At 51.7% G+C, this 16,222-nt stretch overlaps 1 protein-coding gene across 1 annotated transcript in view; it reads left to right on the top strand.

The window, feature by feature from the left end:
- WTIP (WT1 interacting protein) overlaps positions 1-15,455 on the top strand; it is a 24,264-nt gene extending 8,809 nt beyond the window's left edge. Inside the window, exons 3-8 of the mRNA XM_032249097.1 lie at positions 6,416-6,483; positions 6,642-6,704; positions 6,884-7,014; positions 7,921-7,972; positions 9,652-9,720; positions 14,300-15,455. Coding sequence (XP_032104988.1) covers positions 6,416-6,483; positions 6,642-6,704; positions 6,884-7,014; positions 7,921-7,972; positions 9,652-9,720; positions 14,300-14,440 — 524 coding nt within the window. The 3' untranslated portion in view covers positions 14,441-15,455. The remainder of the gene's footprint in view (positions 1-6,415; positions 6,484-6,641; positions 6,705-6,883; positions 7,015-7,920; positions 7,973-9,651; positions 9,721-14,299) is intronic.
- The last annotated feature ends 767 nt before the right edge of the window (positions 15,456-16,222 follow it).

Raw genomic sequence — 16,222 nt, 5'->3', positions numbered from 1 at the left:
TTTTTTTTTTTTTTTTTTTTTTGAGACGGAGTTTTGCTCTTGTTACCCAGGCTGGAGTGCAATGGCGCGATCTCGGCTCACCGCAACCTCCGCCTCCTGGGTTCAGGCAATTCTCCTGCCTCAGCCTCCCGAGTAGCTGGGATTACAGGCACGCGCCACCATGCCCAGCTAATTTTTTTTTTTGCATTTTTAGTAGAGACGGAGTTTCACCGTGTTGACCAGGATGGTCTCGATCTCTTGACCTCGTGATCCACCCGCCTCGGCCTCCCAAAGTGCTGGGATTACAGGCTTGAGCCACCGCGCCCGGCCGATTTTTTGTATTTTTAGTAGAGACGGGGTTTCACCATGTTGACCAGGATGGTCTCGATCTGTTGACCTCGTGATCCACCCGCGTCGGCCTCCCAAAGTGCTGGGATTATAGGCGTGAGCCACCGTGCCTGGCTATATGCGTTTTTAAAAACCATGAGTTTAGGCTGGGTGTGGTGGCTCACGCCTGTAATCCCAGCACTTTGTGAGGCTGAGGCAGGAGAATCGCTGGAGCCCTGGAGTTCAAGACCAGCTTGAGCCACATAGCAAGACCCTGTCTCTACAGATAGAATAGTGGGGTGTGGTGGTGAATGCCTATAGTCCTAGCTGTTCAGGTGGCTGAGATGGGTGGATCACTTGAGTCCAGGAGGTCGGAGCTGCAGTGAGCTATGACTGTACCACTGCACTCCAGCCTTAGGTGACATCAAGACCCTATCTCAAAAAAAAAAAAAAAGTTGTGAACTTATTTTCCAATCGTTTGTTGCTTTAATATAAAAATGCATTGGGTTTTCATATGCTGGCCCTCTGTCCTACACCTTGTGAAATCCATTACTCTTGTGGTTTTTAAAAATAGATTTTTATGATTTTCTGTATAATATAATCATGCCATCTGTGATTAAAGATCATTCACTTCTTGTTTTCCAGTCTTTGTACTTGCTTTTTTTTTTTTTTTTTTTGAGACGGAGTCTCTCTCTGTTGCCCAGGCTGGAGTGCAACGGCTCCATCTCAGCTCACTGCAACTTCTGCCTCGGGTTCAAGCAATTCTGCCTCAGTCTCCCAAGTAGATGGGACTACAGGCGCCCGCCACCATGCCTGGTTAACTTTTGTATTTTTTTTTTTGAGACGGAGTTTCACTCATGTTACCCAGGCTGGAGTGCAATGGCGCGACCTCGGCTCACCGCAACCTCCGCCTCCTGGGTTCAGGCAATTCTCCTGCCTCAGCCTCCTGAGTAGCTGGTACTACAGGCACGCGCCACCATGCCCAGCTAATTTTTTTGTAGTTTTGGTAGAGACGGGGTTTCACCATGTTGACCAGGATGGTCTTGATCTCTTGACCTTGCGATCCACCTGCCTCGGCCTCCCAAAGTGCTGGGATTACAGGCTTGAGCCACCGTGCCCGGCCACAACTTTTGTATTTTTAGTACACATGGGATTTCACCATATTCGCCAGGCTGGTCTCAAACTCCTGACCTTGTGATCCACCTGTCTCAGCGTCCCAAAGTGCTGGGATCACAGGTGTGAGCCACCGTGCCTGACATGTGTCTTGCTTTTTTTTTTTTTTCGTTTTTCTTTTTTTTTTTTTGAGACAGAGTCTTGCTCTTGTCGCCAGGCTGGAGTGCAGTGTCATGATCTCAGCTCACTGCAACCTCTACCTCCTGGGTTCAATTGATTCTCCTGCCTCAGCCCCCTGAGTAATTGGCATTATAGGAGTCCACCACCATGCCTGGCTAATTTTTGTATTTTTAGTAGAGACAGGGTTTTGTGATGTTGGCCAGGCTGGTCTCGAACTCCTGACCTCATGATCCACCTGCCTCGGCCTTCCAGAGTTTTTTTTTTACTTTTCTTATTACACTGCCTGGAACCTCTGGTACAATGTTGAAGCTTAAGGGGAAAGGCATTTAATAGTTCACCACTGTGCTGATGTTAGCTTGGGGTTTTTCATATAGATGCCATTCATCAGATCAGGAAGTTCCCTCTTGTTCCTAGCTAGGTATTGGCACTTTCTTCTGACTCTGATGGGACTGCTTCTGACAGCATGTTGCTGGGTCCACTGTTGCTGTTGCTTTGAAAAGGACACCTCTTTTTTTTTTTTTTAATTTATTTATTTTACTTTAGGTGCATACTATATCTGGGATTTCTCCCCATGTTATCCCTCCCCACCCCCTGCTGTGTCTCCCCTACCGCCCTCACTCACCCCAGTGTGTGATGCTCCTCTCCCTGAGTCCATGTGTTCTCATTGTTCAACACCCACCTATGAGTGAGAACATATGGTGTTTGGCTTTCTGTTCTTGTGTCAGTTTGCTGAGAATGGTGGTTTCCAGATTCATCCAAGTCCCTACAGAGGACACGAACTCACCGTTTTTTATGGCTGCGTAGTATTCCATAGTGTATATGTACCACATTTTCTTTGTCCAGTCTATCGTTGATGGGCATTTGGGTTGGTTCCAGGTCTTTGCTTTTGTACACAGTGCTGCAGTGAACATACATGTGCATGTGTCTTTATAGTAGAACAATTTATAGTTCTTCGGCTATATACCCAGTAATGGGATTGCTGGGTCAAATGGAATTTCTATTTCTAGATCCTTGATCCCACACTGTCTTCCACAATGGTTGAACTAATTTACATTCCCACCAGCTGTGTAAGAGTGTTCCTATTTTTCCACATTCTCTCCAGCATCTGTTATCTCCAGATTTTTTAATGATCGCCAATTCTAACTGGTGTGAGATGGTATCTCAGTGTGGTTTTGATTTGCATTTCTCTAATGACCAGTGATGATGAGCATTTTTTCATATGTTTGTTGGCCTCATATATGTCTTCTTTTGAAGTGTCTGTTCATATCCTTCACCCACTTTTGAATGGGGTTGTTTTTTTCTTGTATATCTGTTTTAGCTCCTTGTAGATTCTGGATATTAGCCCTTTGTCAGATGGGTAGATTGCAAATATTTTTTCCTCTTCTGTTGGTTGCCGATTCGCTCTAATGATGGTTTCTTTTGCTGTACAGAAGCTCTGGAGTTTGATTAGATCCCATTTGTCTACCTTGGCCTTTATTGCCATTGCTTTTGGTGTTAGTCATGAAGTCCTTGCCTGTGCCTATGTCCTGGATGGTTTTGCCTACATTTTCTTCTAGTGTTTTTATGGTGTTGGGTTTTATGTTTAAATCTTTGATCCATCTGGAGTTAATTTTAGAGTAAGGTGTCAGGAAGGGGTCCAGTTTCTGCTTTCTGCACATTGCTAGCCAGTTTTCCCAACACCATTTATTAAACATGGAGTCCTTTCCCCATTGCTTGTTTTTGCCAGGTTTGTCAAAGATCAGATGGTTGTAGATGTGTGGTGTTTCTTCTGGGGTCTCTGTTCTGTTCCACTGGTCTATGTCTCTGTTTTGGTACCAGTACCATGCTATTTTGATTACCATAGCCTTGTAGTATAGTTTGAAGTCCAGCAGTGTGATGCCTCTGGCTTTGTTCTTTTTGCTTAGGATTGTCTTGGCTATGTGGGGTCTTTTGTGATTCCATATGAAGTTTAAAATGGTTTTTTCCAGTTCTGTGAAGAAGGTCATTGGTAGCTTGATGGGGATAGCATTGAATCTATAGATTACTTTGGGCAGTATGGCCATTTTCACAATACTGATTCTTCCGAACCATGAGCATGGAATGTTTCTCCATCTGTTTGAGTCCTCTCTTATTTCGTTGAGCAGTGGTTTGTAGTTCTCCTTAAAGAGATCCTTTACATCCTTTGTTAGTTTTATTCCTAGGTATTTTATTCTCTTTGTAGTAATTGTGAATGGCAGTTCACTCTTGATTTGGCTGTTTGTCTGTTATTGGTAAATAGGAATGCTTGTGATTTCTGCACATTGATTTTGTATCCTGAGACTTTGCTGAAGTTGTTTATCAGTTTGAGAAGATTTTGGGCTGAGACGATGGGGTCTTCTAGAAATACAGTCACGTCATCTGCAAATAGAGACAGTCTGATTTCCTCCTTTGCTAATTGAACACCCTTTATTTCTTTTTCTTGCCTGATTGCTCTGACTAGAACTTCCAGTACTATATTGAATAGGAGTGGTGAGAGAGGGCATCCTTGTCTAGTGCCTGATTTCAAAGGGAATGCTTCCAGCTTTTGCCCGTTCAGTATGATATGGGCTGTAGGTTTGTCATATATAGCTTTTATCATTTTATGATATGTTCTGTCAGTACCTAGTTTATTGAGAGTTTTTAGCATGAAGGGCTGTTGAATTATGTTGAAGACCTTCTCTGCATCTATTAAGATAATCATGTGGTTTTTGTCTTTGGTTCCGTTTGTGTGATGGATTACGTTTATAGACTTGCGTATGTTGACCCAGCCTTGCATCCCCGGGATGAAGCCTACTTGGTCGTGCTGGATAAGCTTCTTGATGTGTTGTTGGAATCTGTTTGCCAGTATTTTATTGAAGATTTTTGCGTCGATGTTCATCATGGATATTGGCCTGAAGTTTTCTTTTTTTTTTTTTTGGAGACGGAGTTTCGCTCGTTACCCAGGCTGGAGTGCAATGGCGCGATCTTGGCTCACCGCAGCCTCCGCCTCCTGGGTTCAGGCAATTCTCCTGCCTCAGCCTCCTGAGTAGCTGGGATTACAGGCATGCACCACCACGCCCAGCTAATGTTTTGTAGTTTTAGTAGAGACGGGGTTTCACCATGTTGACCAGGATGGTCTCGATCTCTTGACCTCGTGATCCACCCGCCTCGGCCTCCCGAAGTGCTGGGATTACAGGCTTGAGCCACCGCGCCCGGCATGAAGTTTTCTTTTTTAGTTGAGTCTCTGCTTGGTTTTGGTATCAGGATGATGTTGGTCTCATAAAATGAGTTGGGGAGGATTCCCTCCTTTTGTATTGTTTGCCGTTTCAGAAGGAATGGAAGCAGCTCCTCTTTGTACGTCTGGTAGAATTCGGCTGTGAACCCGTCTGGACCTGGACTTTTTTTTTTTGGTTGGTAGGCTATTGATTGCTGCCTCTACTTCAGCCCTTGTTATTGGTCTAGTCAGGGTTTCACCTTCCTCCCGGTTTAGTCTTGGTAGAGTACAGGTGTCTAGGAATTTATCTGTTTCTTCCAGGTTTACTGGTTTATGTGAGTAGAGCTGTTTGTAGTGATCTCTGATGGTAGTTTGTATTTCTGTGGGATCAGTGGGGATCTCCCCTTTATCGTTTTTTACCATATCTATTTGATTCTTCTCCCTTTTCTTTTTTATTAATTTGCCTAGTGGTCTATTTTGTTGATCTTTTCATAAAACCAGCTCTTGGATTTATTGATTTTTTTTGAAGGGTTTTTTTTGAACTGAAGGGTCTCTATCTCCTTCAGTTCTGCTCTGATCTTAGTTATTTTTTGTCTTCTGCTGGCTTTTGACTTTTTTTTTTATCTTGCTCCTCTAGCTCTTTCGACAATAGGGTGTCGATTTTAGATCTCTCTTCTCTTCTCTGGTGGGCATTTATTGCTGTAAATTTCCCTCTCGACACTGCTTTAAAGGTGAAGGACACCTCTTTCTTACTGAGGTCCTTCTCCTGGTGAACGCTGTACTGCTAATGTTCATGGATTAGGAAGATTAATTCTGGCTGGGCTCGGCAAGTCACGCCTGTAATCCCAGCGCATTGGGAGGCTGAGGTGGGTAGATCATTTGAGTTTGGGACCAGCCTGTGCAACATGACGAAACCCCATCTCTACCAAAAAATAAAAAAATTAGCCGAGAGTGGTGGTGTATGCCTGTAGTCCCAGTTACTTGGGAGGCTGAGACAGGAGAATTACAAGGACGGGCATGGTGGCTCACACCTATAATCCAAGCACTTTGGGAGGCTGAGGCAGGCAGATCACGAGATCAGGAGTGCAAGACCAGCCTGGCCAACACAGTGAAACCCCATGTCTACTAAAAATGCAAAAAATTAGCCAGGCATGGTGGCAGGTGCCTGTAATCTCAGCTACTTGGGAGGCTGAGGCAGGAGAATTGCTTGAAGCCAGGAGGTGGAGGTTGCAGTGAGTGGAAACTGCGCCACTGCACTCCAAACTGGGTGACAGAGTGAGACTCCATCTCACAAAAAAGAAAAAAAAAAAGACTGATTCTCAGAAATCTGCTCTGAGTTCACGTGATGTTAAAGTGATTATGTTTATTAATCAGCTCATGAATTTACATTAGCAAAATATTTCTTAATATATTTGCTTTGACAATTTTTTGTAATTCTATTGACAGTGTGTTTTTTTCTGAAATTTTGTTATTATAACAATAATGACATAATGCTAAAGGGAGATTTAGAAAACCACCCATAACCCAGCGTCTCATCTGTTGGAGGAGGGTGCTGAGAGCTGGAAGCGCGGCTCCATCCCTGCTCTCCAGCGTTGCAGGGACCCCTCTCAACCCTCGTCCTTGCAGGGAGAAGACTCCGTGGGAAGGCATTCTACAACGTGGGTGAGAAAGTGTACTGCCAGGAGGACTTCCTGGTGAGTCTGAGCTGTGCCCCGGCGGTGCCAAGGGTGGGAACGAGGGCAAGGACCCTCATTCTGACTTGCGTGGAAACGCGAGGCCAGGACACAGGTGCTGGCTGGGCTGCGAGTGCCCCTTTGTCACACAACGTCCCGGATCCTGTGTCCCCTCCCAGTACTCTGGGTTCCAGCAGACGGCCGACAAGTGCAGTGTGTGTGGACATCTCATCATGGACATGGTGAGCCCCTGCCCCAGCACCCTGGAGCCCCTGTGATATGGGTGGAGTCTGAGGGCCCCACCCTCTCCCCTGCTCCAGACCAGCCCCAGGGTTCAGAGCCCAGAGCCTCTCCTGGGGGTGGCGCTGAGCCTTACGCCTGTGCCTGCGCCGACCCCTCAGTGCACCCTGTCCTTCCGCAGATCCTGCAGGCCTTGGGCAAGTCCTATCACCCGGGCTGCTTCCGGTGCTCCGTGTGCAGCGAGTGTCTGGATGGGGTTCCCTTCACTGTGGACGTGGAGAACAACATCTACTGCGTGCGAGACTATCACACGTGAGCTGCTGGTGCTGTGGAGCAGGGGGCACTCAAGCTGGTCTTCCTGGCTCCCTTGGAAGCATTTTTCCCGCCGGCCTGACTGTCCTTGGTTCTTGGCCTTTTCCCTTCCGCCTCCCCTTATGCACCCGGGCTTGGGGCAGGCATGCATCTCTGCCTGCGCCCCCTTTCCTGGCGGTCCGGCCACCAGCTGTCTTTTGCCTGTTCTTTCCCAGCTGTGGTCTGCGTGCTCCTCTCCTGGCACAGAAGACCCTCCTGGCTGCAGTACCCACCATCTCTCCCCCTCCTCTTTTTCATTCCCTGCCAGGCCAGGCCTCTTCCGGCTGATCTGTTTCCTCCTATCATGGCTGCAGGTTTATTCCTGGGAACTCTGGTTCCGAGCAGGGCCTTCCGTGGGATTGGAGTCCCGGGCATAGGTCCCTGGTACTCAGGGTGCAGCCAGGTCTCGCAGTGGTCATAGCTAAGCTGTGTCCCAGACCTGGACATGAAGGAGAAGGGAACTCACAGGAAGCATGGGGGCGGGTGGCAGAGCAGCACCCACAACTATCCTGGAGGAGGAGATTGGGTGGAGGGGAAATGGGCAGTCAGATAAGAGGCCAGGGCTGGGCACAGTGGCTCATGCCTGTAATACCAGTACTTTGGGAGGTTGAGACAGGTGAATCACTTGAACCCAGGAGTTTGAGACCAGCCTGGGCAACATAGCAAGACTCCACTTCTATTAAGGAAAAAAAAAAAAGGGTGGGGGCCAGTACAAGAAGGCACAGTAGAAGTTGTTCCATATCTGCCCTGAGATGTGCACACAGGGAGACAGGGCCCGATGCTTGGGCCACGACAGGGGGGCTTCTGTGGGTGTACCTGTCCTCTGGTCACTCAGCTGATCACTTCTGGTTTCCTTTATTCCTCCAGGGTTTTTGCACCAAAATGCGCCTCCTGTGCCCGTCCTATCCTCCCTGCACAGGTAGGAGCCACCGACCCAGAGATGATCAGGTGCCTGGCCCAGCCCAGCCGCTGCCCTGTTCTATGTGGGTCTAGACTGGGTCTTGGGCCACAGTGGGAGGGATGAGCAGGTGCTCCTCCCGCAGATCCTTCAGGACCGAGGGATGGGTGTCGTGCGTGTGCACGTGGGGTACAGATGTCCCCTGGCACGAGGTCAAGGGAAGTGGTGGCCCCTGCTGCTTGGCTGCCCCACTGCCAGCCTCTACTCCATTCCCTGTTGACAGAAGGGCTTCTCCCTGGGTCTGCTCAGCTCTGCAGACTGAGGTGGGGTGGGCTGGGGGAGCAGAGGAGGGATGGACATGGTCTGTGTGGGAGCCCCCACCGTGGGTGCTGCAGCTGTGTTGGCCTGGGGTCTTCCCACAGTGCTGGCTGTGTCCCAGGCTGGTGTGCCTGCCGAAGCAGAACTGGCAGTGCCCTTTCAAGACTTCAAGGAAGTGAAAACAGGCCAGGCACAGGGGCCCATGCCTGTAATCCCAGCACTTTGGGAGGCCAAGGTGGGAGGATTGCTTGAAGCCAGGGGTTTGAGACCAGCCTGGGTCATCTCTACAAAAAAATTTTAAAAATTAGCCAGGTAGGCCGGGCGCGGTGGCTCAAGCCTGTAATCCCAGCACTTTGGGAGGCCGAGGCGGGTGGATCACAAGGTCAAGAGATCGAGACCATCCTGGTCAACAAGGTGAAACCCCGTCTCTACTAAAAATACAAAAAATCACCTGGGCACGGTGGTGCGTGCCTGTAATCCCAGCTACTCAGGAGGCTGAGGCAGGAGAATTGCCTGAACCCAGGAGACGGAGGTTGCGGTGAGCCGAGATCGCGCCATTGCACTCCAGCCTGGGTAACAAGAGCGAAACTCCATCATCTCAAAAAAAAAAAAAAAAAAAAAAAATTAGCCAGGTGTGGTGGTGCATGCATGTAGTCCCAGCCACTTGGGAGGCGAAGGCAGGAGGATCGTTTGAGCCCAGGAGTTTGAGGCCTCAGTAAGCTGTGATTGCGCCACTGGACTCCAGCATGGGCAACAGAGAGAGACCCTGTCTCTTTAAAAAAAAAAAAAAAAGGCCAGGCACGATGGCTCACACCTGCAACCTCAGCACTTTGGGAGGCCAAGGTGGGCAGATCACCAGAGGTTGGGAGTTCAAGACCAGCCTGACCAACATGGAGAAAGCCCGTCTCTACTAAAAATACAAAATTAGCCTGGCCTGGTGGTGCATGCTTGCAATCCCAGCTTCTCGGGAGGCCGAGGCAGGAGAATTGCTTGAACCCGAGAGGCGGAGGTTGCGGTGAGCCAAGATCGGGCCATTGCACTTCAGCCTGGTCAACAAGAACGAAACTGCATCTCAAAACAAAACAGAAACAATGAGGTGAAAATAATATCCACATCCATTGACACCCATGTGACACCCTTGTGGTCCTTTGTGTGTGCTGTGGGCTGTGGCTGTAGAGGACACTTCAGGCCCATGTGTGTCTGTGTGTGCACACCTGCTGGTACCTGTCCCACCCCAGTGAAGCAGCGTGGCAGTGCTTCTGGGTTGGGCATTTGCATCTGCCGGGACGGGAGCACGGTGTGTGGGAGTGTGCGCACACGGACTGCTTCCCCCCCCCCATCCTCGCATGCTCATTGTGTGTGAACTCCATCTCTTCCTCCAGGGCTGTGAAACAACCATCCGTGTGGTGTCCATGGACAGAGACTACCACGTGGCCTGTTACCACTGTGAGGTGAGTCGGTTCCCGGGAGGCTGGCAGCTGGGGCAGTCCTCTGACACGGCTCCCCTTTTCAAAATTTTAGTTTTGCCAGGCACAGTGGTTCATGCCTGTAGTCCCAGCTACTTGGGAGGCTGAGGCAGAAGAATTGCTTAAACCCAGGAGGCAGAGGTTGCAATCAGCTGAGATTGAGCCATTGCACTCCAGCCTGGGCAACAAAAGCTAAAGTCTGTCTCAAAAAAAAATAATAATTAGCCAGGCGTGGTGGCGTGTGGCTGTAGCCCCAGCACCTCTGGAAAAGGCAGAGGTTGCAGGAAGTCTAGATCATGCCACTGAACTCCAGCTTGAGCAACAAAAGCAAGACTCTGTCTCAGAAAAAAAAAAATTAGCTTTTATTTTTATTTTGAGACAGAGTCTTGTTTCTTCACCCAAGCTGGAGTTCAGTGGCGTGATCCTAGCTCACCGTAGCCTCTGCCTCCCCGGTTCATGTGGTCCTCTACCTCCACCTCCCCGGTTCAGGTGGTGCGCCTCTACCTCATCCTCCCCGGTTCAGGTGGTGCTCCTCTACCTCCGCCTCCCCGGTTCAAGCGGTGCTCCTCTACCTCCGCCTCCCCGGTTCAGGCGGTGCTCCTCTACCTCTGCCTCCCCGGTTCAGGCGGTGCTCCTCTACCTCCGCCTCCCCGGTTCAGGTGGTGCTCTACCTCAGCCTCCCGAGTAACTGGTATTATAGGCACCCACCACGACTAGCTTTTATGTTTTAGTAGAGATGGGATTTCACCATCTTGGCCAGACTGGTCTTGAACTCCTGATCTCTTGATCCATCCGCCTTGGCCTCCCAAAGTGCTGGGATTACAGGCATGAGCCGCTGTGCCCAGCAGTTTTTTTTTTTAGACAGGATCTTGCTCTGTTGCTAGACTGGAGTGCAGTGGCACAGTCATAGCTCACTGGAGCCTCAACCTCCCAGGCTCAGTCGATCTTCCTGCCTCAGCCACCACATCCAGCTAATTTTGATATTTTTAGTAGAGATGGGGTTTCATCATGGTGCCCAGGCTGATCTTGAACTCCTGGGCTCAAGAGATCCACCTGCTTCAGCCTCCCAAAGTGCTGGGACTACAAGGTGAGCCGCTGTGCCGGCCTTACCTGTTTTATGGCATCTGCCCCATTCTGCCTTTCCTTCCAGCCCTGCAGAGAGTGAACTGGGGGAGGGAGTGAAGGCAGGTGCTCCCTGAGCAGCTGGAGGAGTCACGTTTGGGGGCCCAAGTTCAGGGAAGTAGGTTGAGCGATGGTTAGGCCATAGAAAGGACTGGATTTGGCCGGCGTCTGGATGTTGGGGGTTGAGGGTTGGGGTGTGTTCATGAGAACCCCAGCAGAGAGTGAGGGTGGGGAGAAGAGGGGATGAGACGCTCTCATTTTTGGTAGCTGGAGACCCCAAATGAAGATGTCCAGTAGACCTTTAAGTGGGTGGGGGTTCAACTACCCTGCCGACAGCTGTGGGAATTTGGGGTCACTGGCACGTGATGCTCTCTTCTCTGAATCTTGTTTTTGGAGACAAGTCTTGCTCTATTGCCCAGGCTGGTGTGCAGTGGCACCATCTCAGCTCACTGCAACCTCCGCCTCCTGGGTTCAAGCAATTCTGCCTCAGTCTCCTGCGTAGCTGGGACTACAGGCGCCCGCCACCATGCTTGGCTAATTTTTGTATTTTTAGTAGAGATAGGGTTTCACCATGTTGGCCAGACTGGTTTCAAACTCCTGACTTCAAGTGATCTGCCCACCTCGGCCTCCCAAAGAAGTGCTGGGATTACTGGCGTGAGCCATCACACCAGGTCTGAATCTTGGCCCTGGGAATTCCCGTCACCTTGGCCTCCCCAGATTCTCAACTCAAGGAGACCACGGGGCTCCCCTGGGCAGCTGGAGCAGTGTCCAGGCGATTAGTCGGGCATTGTGGGGTGCACCTGCCAGGTTTCCCTTCTCTGAGAGATGAGATGATGGGCCTCCCTTATCTGTTGTCTGGGGTCTGGGAGTCATGTGTTCAGCCTCTTATTCTCATAGAAGGTGGGAGGAAATCCAATTTCTGTTCCCCTGTCCTGGCGGGAAGCAAGGGTCCCATGAAGGACTCAGGGACAGCAGCTGAAGCCAGGGAGAAAATGAAATCTCCCAGGGCAAGTTGGAGAACAAGGAGTGGGGGGGTCAGGATGGCTCAGGGAGCACCACCACTTACAGGACACACGCAGATGAAGTGGCCACAAAGGGAGGCTGTGGGTGACTGCATCCCAGCAAGAGCAGAATGCGTGGCGGTGGAGAATCTGTAGTAGCAATTAGGGATCCCTTGGGTGACAGGGTCTCCTGGGTGGGGGCGAGTGGTGCCACGGGAGCACAGATAGTGCCAAGGTACCCAGGAGGTAGGATGAGGAGCAGGGATGTTCTGCAGAGGGGCCAGGGCTCCTCTCCAGCACTAACAGGGCCTCTGTGCCTCTCTACCTGCTTGGCTGTCCTGTGGACTGTGTGGTCCCCTGGGGATTGCCCAGCACCCAGTGCAGCAGGGGAGCGGGGGTGGTGGATGCTGAGAGTCACAGAGCAGGGCAGGCATTGACAGTGTTGCTTGTCTGCGGTGAGGCGGTTGGATGGAGACCGATACCTCTGGAATCCCGCACTCCTCCCTGGCCTGGTGTGCAGCAGTTCGTAGCAGTGACCAGCCTGTGGTGGGCCAGGGAGGAGACCAGGGACAGGAGTGGTTTGGCACTGCAGCAGCCCAGCTCCCTTCCCTGTGCAGGGTGTCGGGCTCTCGGTAATGAGTGAAAGCTGCCAGCATTCCAGCCCCAGCCCCCTGCTTCCCCTGGTGTCTCTAGGTCCTCTCACCATTGCCTCTTCAGATCACCTCGGGGTGGCATTCATCCCGCCAGCCTGCTCCAGGGACCCCTGTGTAGCGGGAACTGGTGGACACACCCTTCTGGGCCCTCCCGCAGCTTCCAGCACAGGAACTGCTCCGTCCTCCACACACCTGCTTTGCTTTGCCCTCCGGGTGGCCGGTTTTGGTTTTCTTCACTTCTGTTTCTCCTTAAATCTCCTCTGCCCAGGCCTCTTCTCTTCTCACCTCAGCATGGAAGGTCCTCCTGTTTGCCCGCTTCTCTTTTCTAGTGATCTGCACTCCCTGGAAGAGGTAGTCTGATGGGTTTTTTTTTGAGACTGGGTCTCACCCTGTCGCCCAGGCTGGAGTACAGTGGCGCAGTCTCGGCTCTCTGCAACCTCTGCCTCCGGGTTCTAGTGATTCTCCTGCCTCAGCCTCCGGAGTAGCTGGGATTACTGGCGACCACCACCACTCCTGGCTAATTTTATTTTGTATCTTTAGTAGAGACGGGGTTTTACCATATTGGCCAGGCTGGCCTTGAACTCCTGACCTTGTGATCTGCCTGCCTCGGCCTCCCAAACTGTTGGGATTCAAGGTGTGAGCCACCGTGCCTGGCCTGTTTTGTTTTTAAAAACCAGCATGTTTGGCTGGGCGTGGTGGCTCATGCCTACAGTCCCAGCACTTTGGGAGGCAGAGGTGGGAGGATGGCTATGTAGTCAGGGGTTCAAGGTCAGCATAATCAGCATAGCAAGATGCCATCTCTACAAAATACAAGGGGAAAAAAATTAGCTGGGCATGGTGGTACGTGTCTGTAGTTCCAGTTACTTGGGAGGCTGAGGTGGGAGGATTGCTTGAGCCCAGGAGTTTCAGGCTGCAGTGAGCTGAGATTGCACCACTGCACTCCAGCCTGGGTGACAGAGTGTGACCCTGTCTAATAAACAAAAAACAGTTCAGGTGTGGTGGCTCATTCCTGTAATCCCAGCATTTTAGGAGGCTGAGGCGAAGGATCGCTTGAGGTCAAGAGTTTGAGACCAACCTGAGCAACATAATGAAACCCCATCGCTACAAAAAATGAAATTCACAGGGCATGGCAGGTGTGCTGGTGGTCCTAGCTACTCGGGAGGCTGAGGTGGGGGCAACAGTGAGAGACCCTCTCTCAAGCAACAAACGAATAAATAAAAAACACCCAAACCATCAGTTTTTTTTGGTGATACCCACGTTGACTGCCCAGCCCTCTCCCCACAGCCTGACTTCTATCCAGTGACTTCCTCTTGGGTGCCTGAGAGGCAGCGCCAGTCCTCTGTGCTCCATGCTGGGCTTCCCATCCCCTCTCTGGCAGAGGAAGAATCTTATTTATTTATTTATTTTTGAGATGGAGTTTTGCTGTTGTCACCCAGGCTGGAATGCAATGGCAAGATTTCTGCTCACTGTAACCTCTTGTCTCCTGGGTTCAAGTGAGTCTCCAGCCTCAGCCTCCCAAGTAGCTGGGATTACAGGCATGTGCCGCTATACCTGGCTAATTGTGTATTTTTAGTAGGGATAGGGATTCACCATGCTGGCCAGGCTGGTCTCGAACTCCTGACCAAGGCAGTGCCTTGGCCTCCCAAAATGCTGGATTCCTGCACCTTTGGAAGAGTCTTTATGATCTTATAAGGAGCCCTGCAGGTCTGCCCCCTCCCGTGACCTCTAAAGTGCCCTGATGTGCCCCTTTCTGCTGACTCTGGGGCTGGGGGCTGTGTTCTTCCTTAGGACTGTGGGCTGCAGCTGAGTGGGGAGGAAGGACGCCGCTGCTATCCCCTGGCGGGCCACCTGCTGTGTCGTCGCTGCCACCTTCAGCGCCTCCAGCCTGGGCCTCTTCCCTCACCGACCGTGCACGTCACTGAGCTCTGAGCAGGGGAATACCCATCTCTGGACTGGGGTGGGGGTGGGTGTGGGTGTGGGTGTGGAGGGAGGGCCGCGTGGGTGGCCCCGGTCAGTGTCAGGGTGGGCTTCCCCCAATCCCACCTTCCCACTGAGCTGCTGTCTGCAGGGGCCGGACCCCCGCATGGAAGCTTCTATTTATTCACGGTCTGTGCCTGCTCAAGTCAACTTCCCTGCGGGCCCTGCCTCCCACACACCCCACCACCAGCTTTCCACTTGGGGGCCCCCTTGCATCCTGCAGCTTCAGGGTAGGCTATGGATCACGAGGATGGAGAGGGCCCCCGTCCTGGCCACGGGTGCGAGGTGACCCGGGTGCATTCCTGGGTAGGAGCTGCTGTCCGTTGTTTAGGGGCCTGGGACTCCCCCAACACAAGTGTGCTCCCAGGCAGTGTGTGGTCTGGAAGTTGGGGCTGGCGGGGACATGCATGTTCCTGCATCTCCTATCGCAGTGCCTGGGTGGGTGGGAAGGCGCCTGGTTTAGGTGGAGTCCCAGCAGGGGGGTGAGGAATGACACCTGTGGGGAAGGGGCCTGCAAAGGGCACTGGCCACATGGTCACTGTGGGAATTGGCCCTGGGAACTCTGATGGGTGTTTGCAGCCCCAGTCGCTGCCCTGTTCCCCCTTCCAGGGCTCCTGGCTTGGGACTCCCCTACCCTCCTGCTCAGCCCAGAAAAAGCCCGCAGGGGCTGCAGCCCCAGGTCTCGCTCAGGAGCGCCTCGAAGGGGCACCCTGGCCACACTGCGGGAAAGCCCGTGTCTGAGCACCGGCTATGGGCTCCACTACAAAAGGACAGGATTTGACTTAAATTAAGTTTTCCCCTTGAGGATATTTTCATTTTCTTTAAAAGAATATAATTTTCTAAGATCTTGGACCAGTTTTGTTATTTCTTAAGCAAATTCACGTGTCTAATTTGTCATGGAGCTGGTTTTCAGGTGTTAAGAACCTTGTGGTTTCAGGACTTTTGTATAAACTCCTCTAAAACCTCATGTGTCCGCCTGTCAGACTTTAGGGTAGCTTGGGGCTCCATGTGTGTTGGGGTGTTAAGGGCAGTTGCCCCATGAAATGCAGTGGGGGGGGCTTTCCATGCACCCCGGGACTGATGGGAACGTGGGGTCTGCACGTGGGGGGCCCTGGTCCTGATGTCGGCATCCCTGCGGGTTCAGGGGACATCTGGACTGAAATCACTGGCCCCTAGGAGAACCTGGGCCTGCCTCTTGGCTGCTGTTCCCCTCTCCCTCCCCCACTGTCAGGTGTGAGCTCTGTGACTCACCCGAGGGGTCGGGCGTCCCCTGGAACCAGCTGGGCTGTACAGGCCAAGCCCAAGGGAATACCAGGAGGTGCCTGCAGGGGAAATGGTAGCCACGGAGTCCAGCAGGCCGAGGCCTGGCTCGGGCGCCCCCTCGTCGCCTGAATCGACAAGTACAAGGGAAGGTCAGGGAGTCTTAACCAAGGACTTCCACAGCCTGGAGAGCACTGAGATGGGGAGTGGGGCCTTCAGCAGGACCAGGGGGGGCACTTCTTGGAGGAAGCGATGCCAGTTGGGCCAGAGAGTAAAGTCCAGCCATGGAGGCTCCGGTGCTGGCTCTCTCTTCCCTGCGAGCTGAGCTGCGTTGCTTTTTTTTTTTGATCCTACCTTGTTCTTAGCCCTAAAGGTGTGAACGGTGATTTTTTGCTATTTTTTTTTTCGAGGACAGGGCCTTGTTCTGTTGCCCAGGCTGGAGTGCTTTGGCGCGATCTGGGCTCACTGCAACTT

The sequence above is a fragment of the Sapajus apella genome, unplaced genomic scaffold (genome assembly GCF_009761245.1).
Source record: "Sapajus apella isolate SASKATOON/1434 unplaced genomic scaffold, GSC_monkey_1.0 scaffold68, whole genome shotgun sequence".
NCBI classification, from domain to species: domain Eukaryota; kingdom Metazoa; phylum Chordata; class Mammalia; order Primates; family Cebidae; genus Sapajus; species Sapajus apella.
Note: the sequence above shows the minus strand (reverse complement) of the source record. Positions and strands in the feature narration are given on the sequence as shown.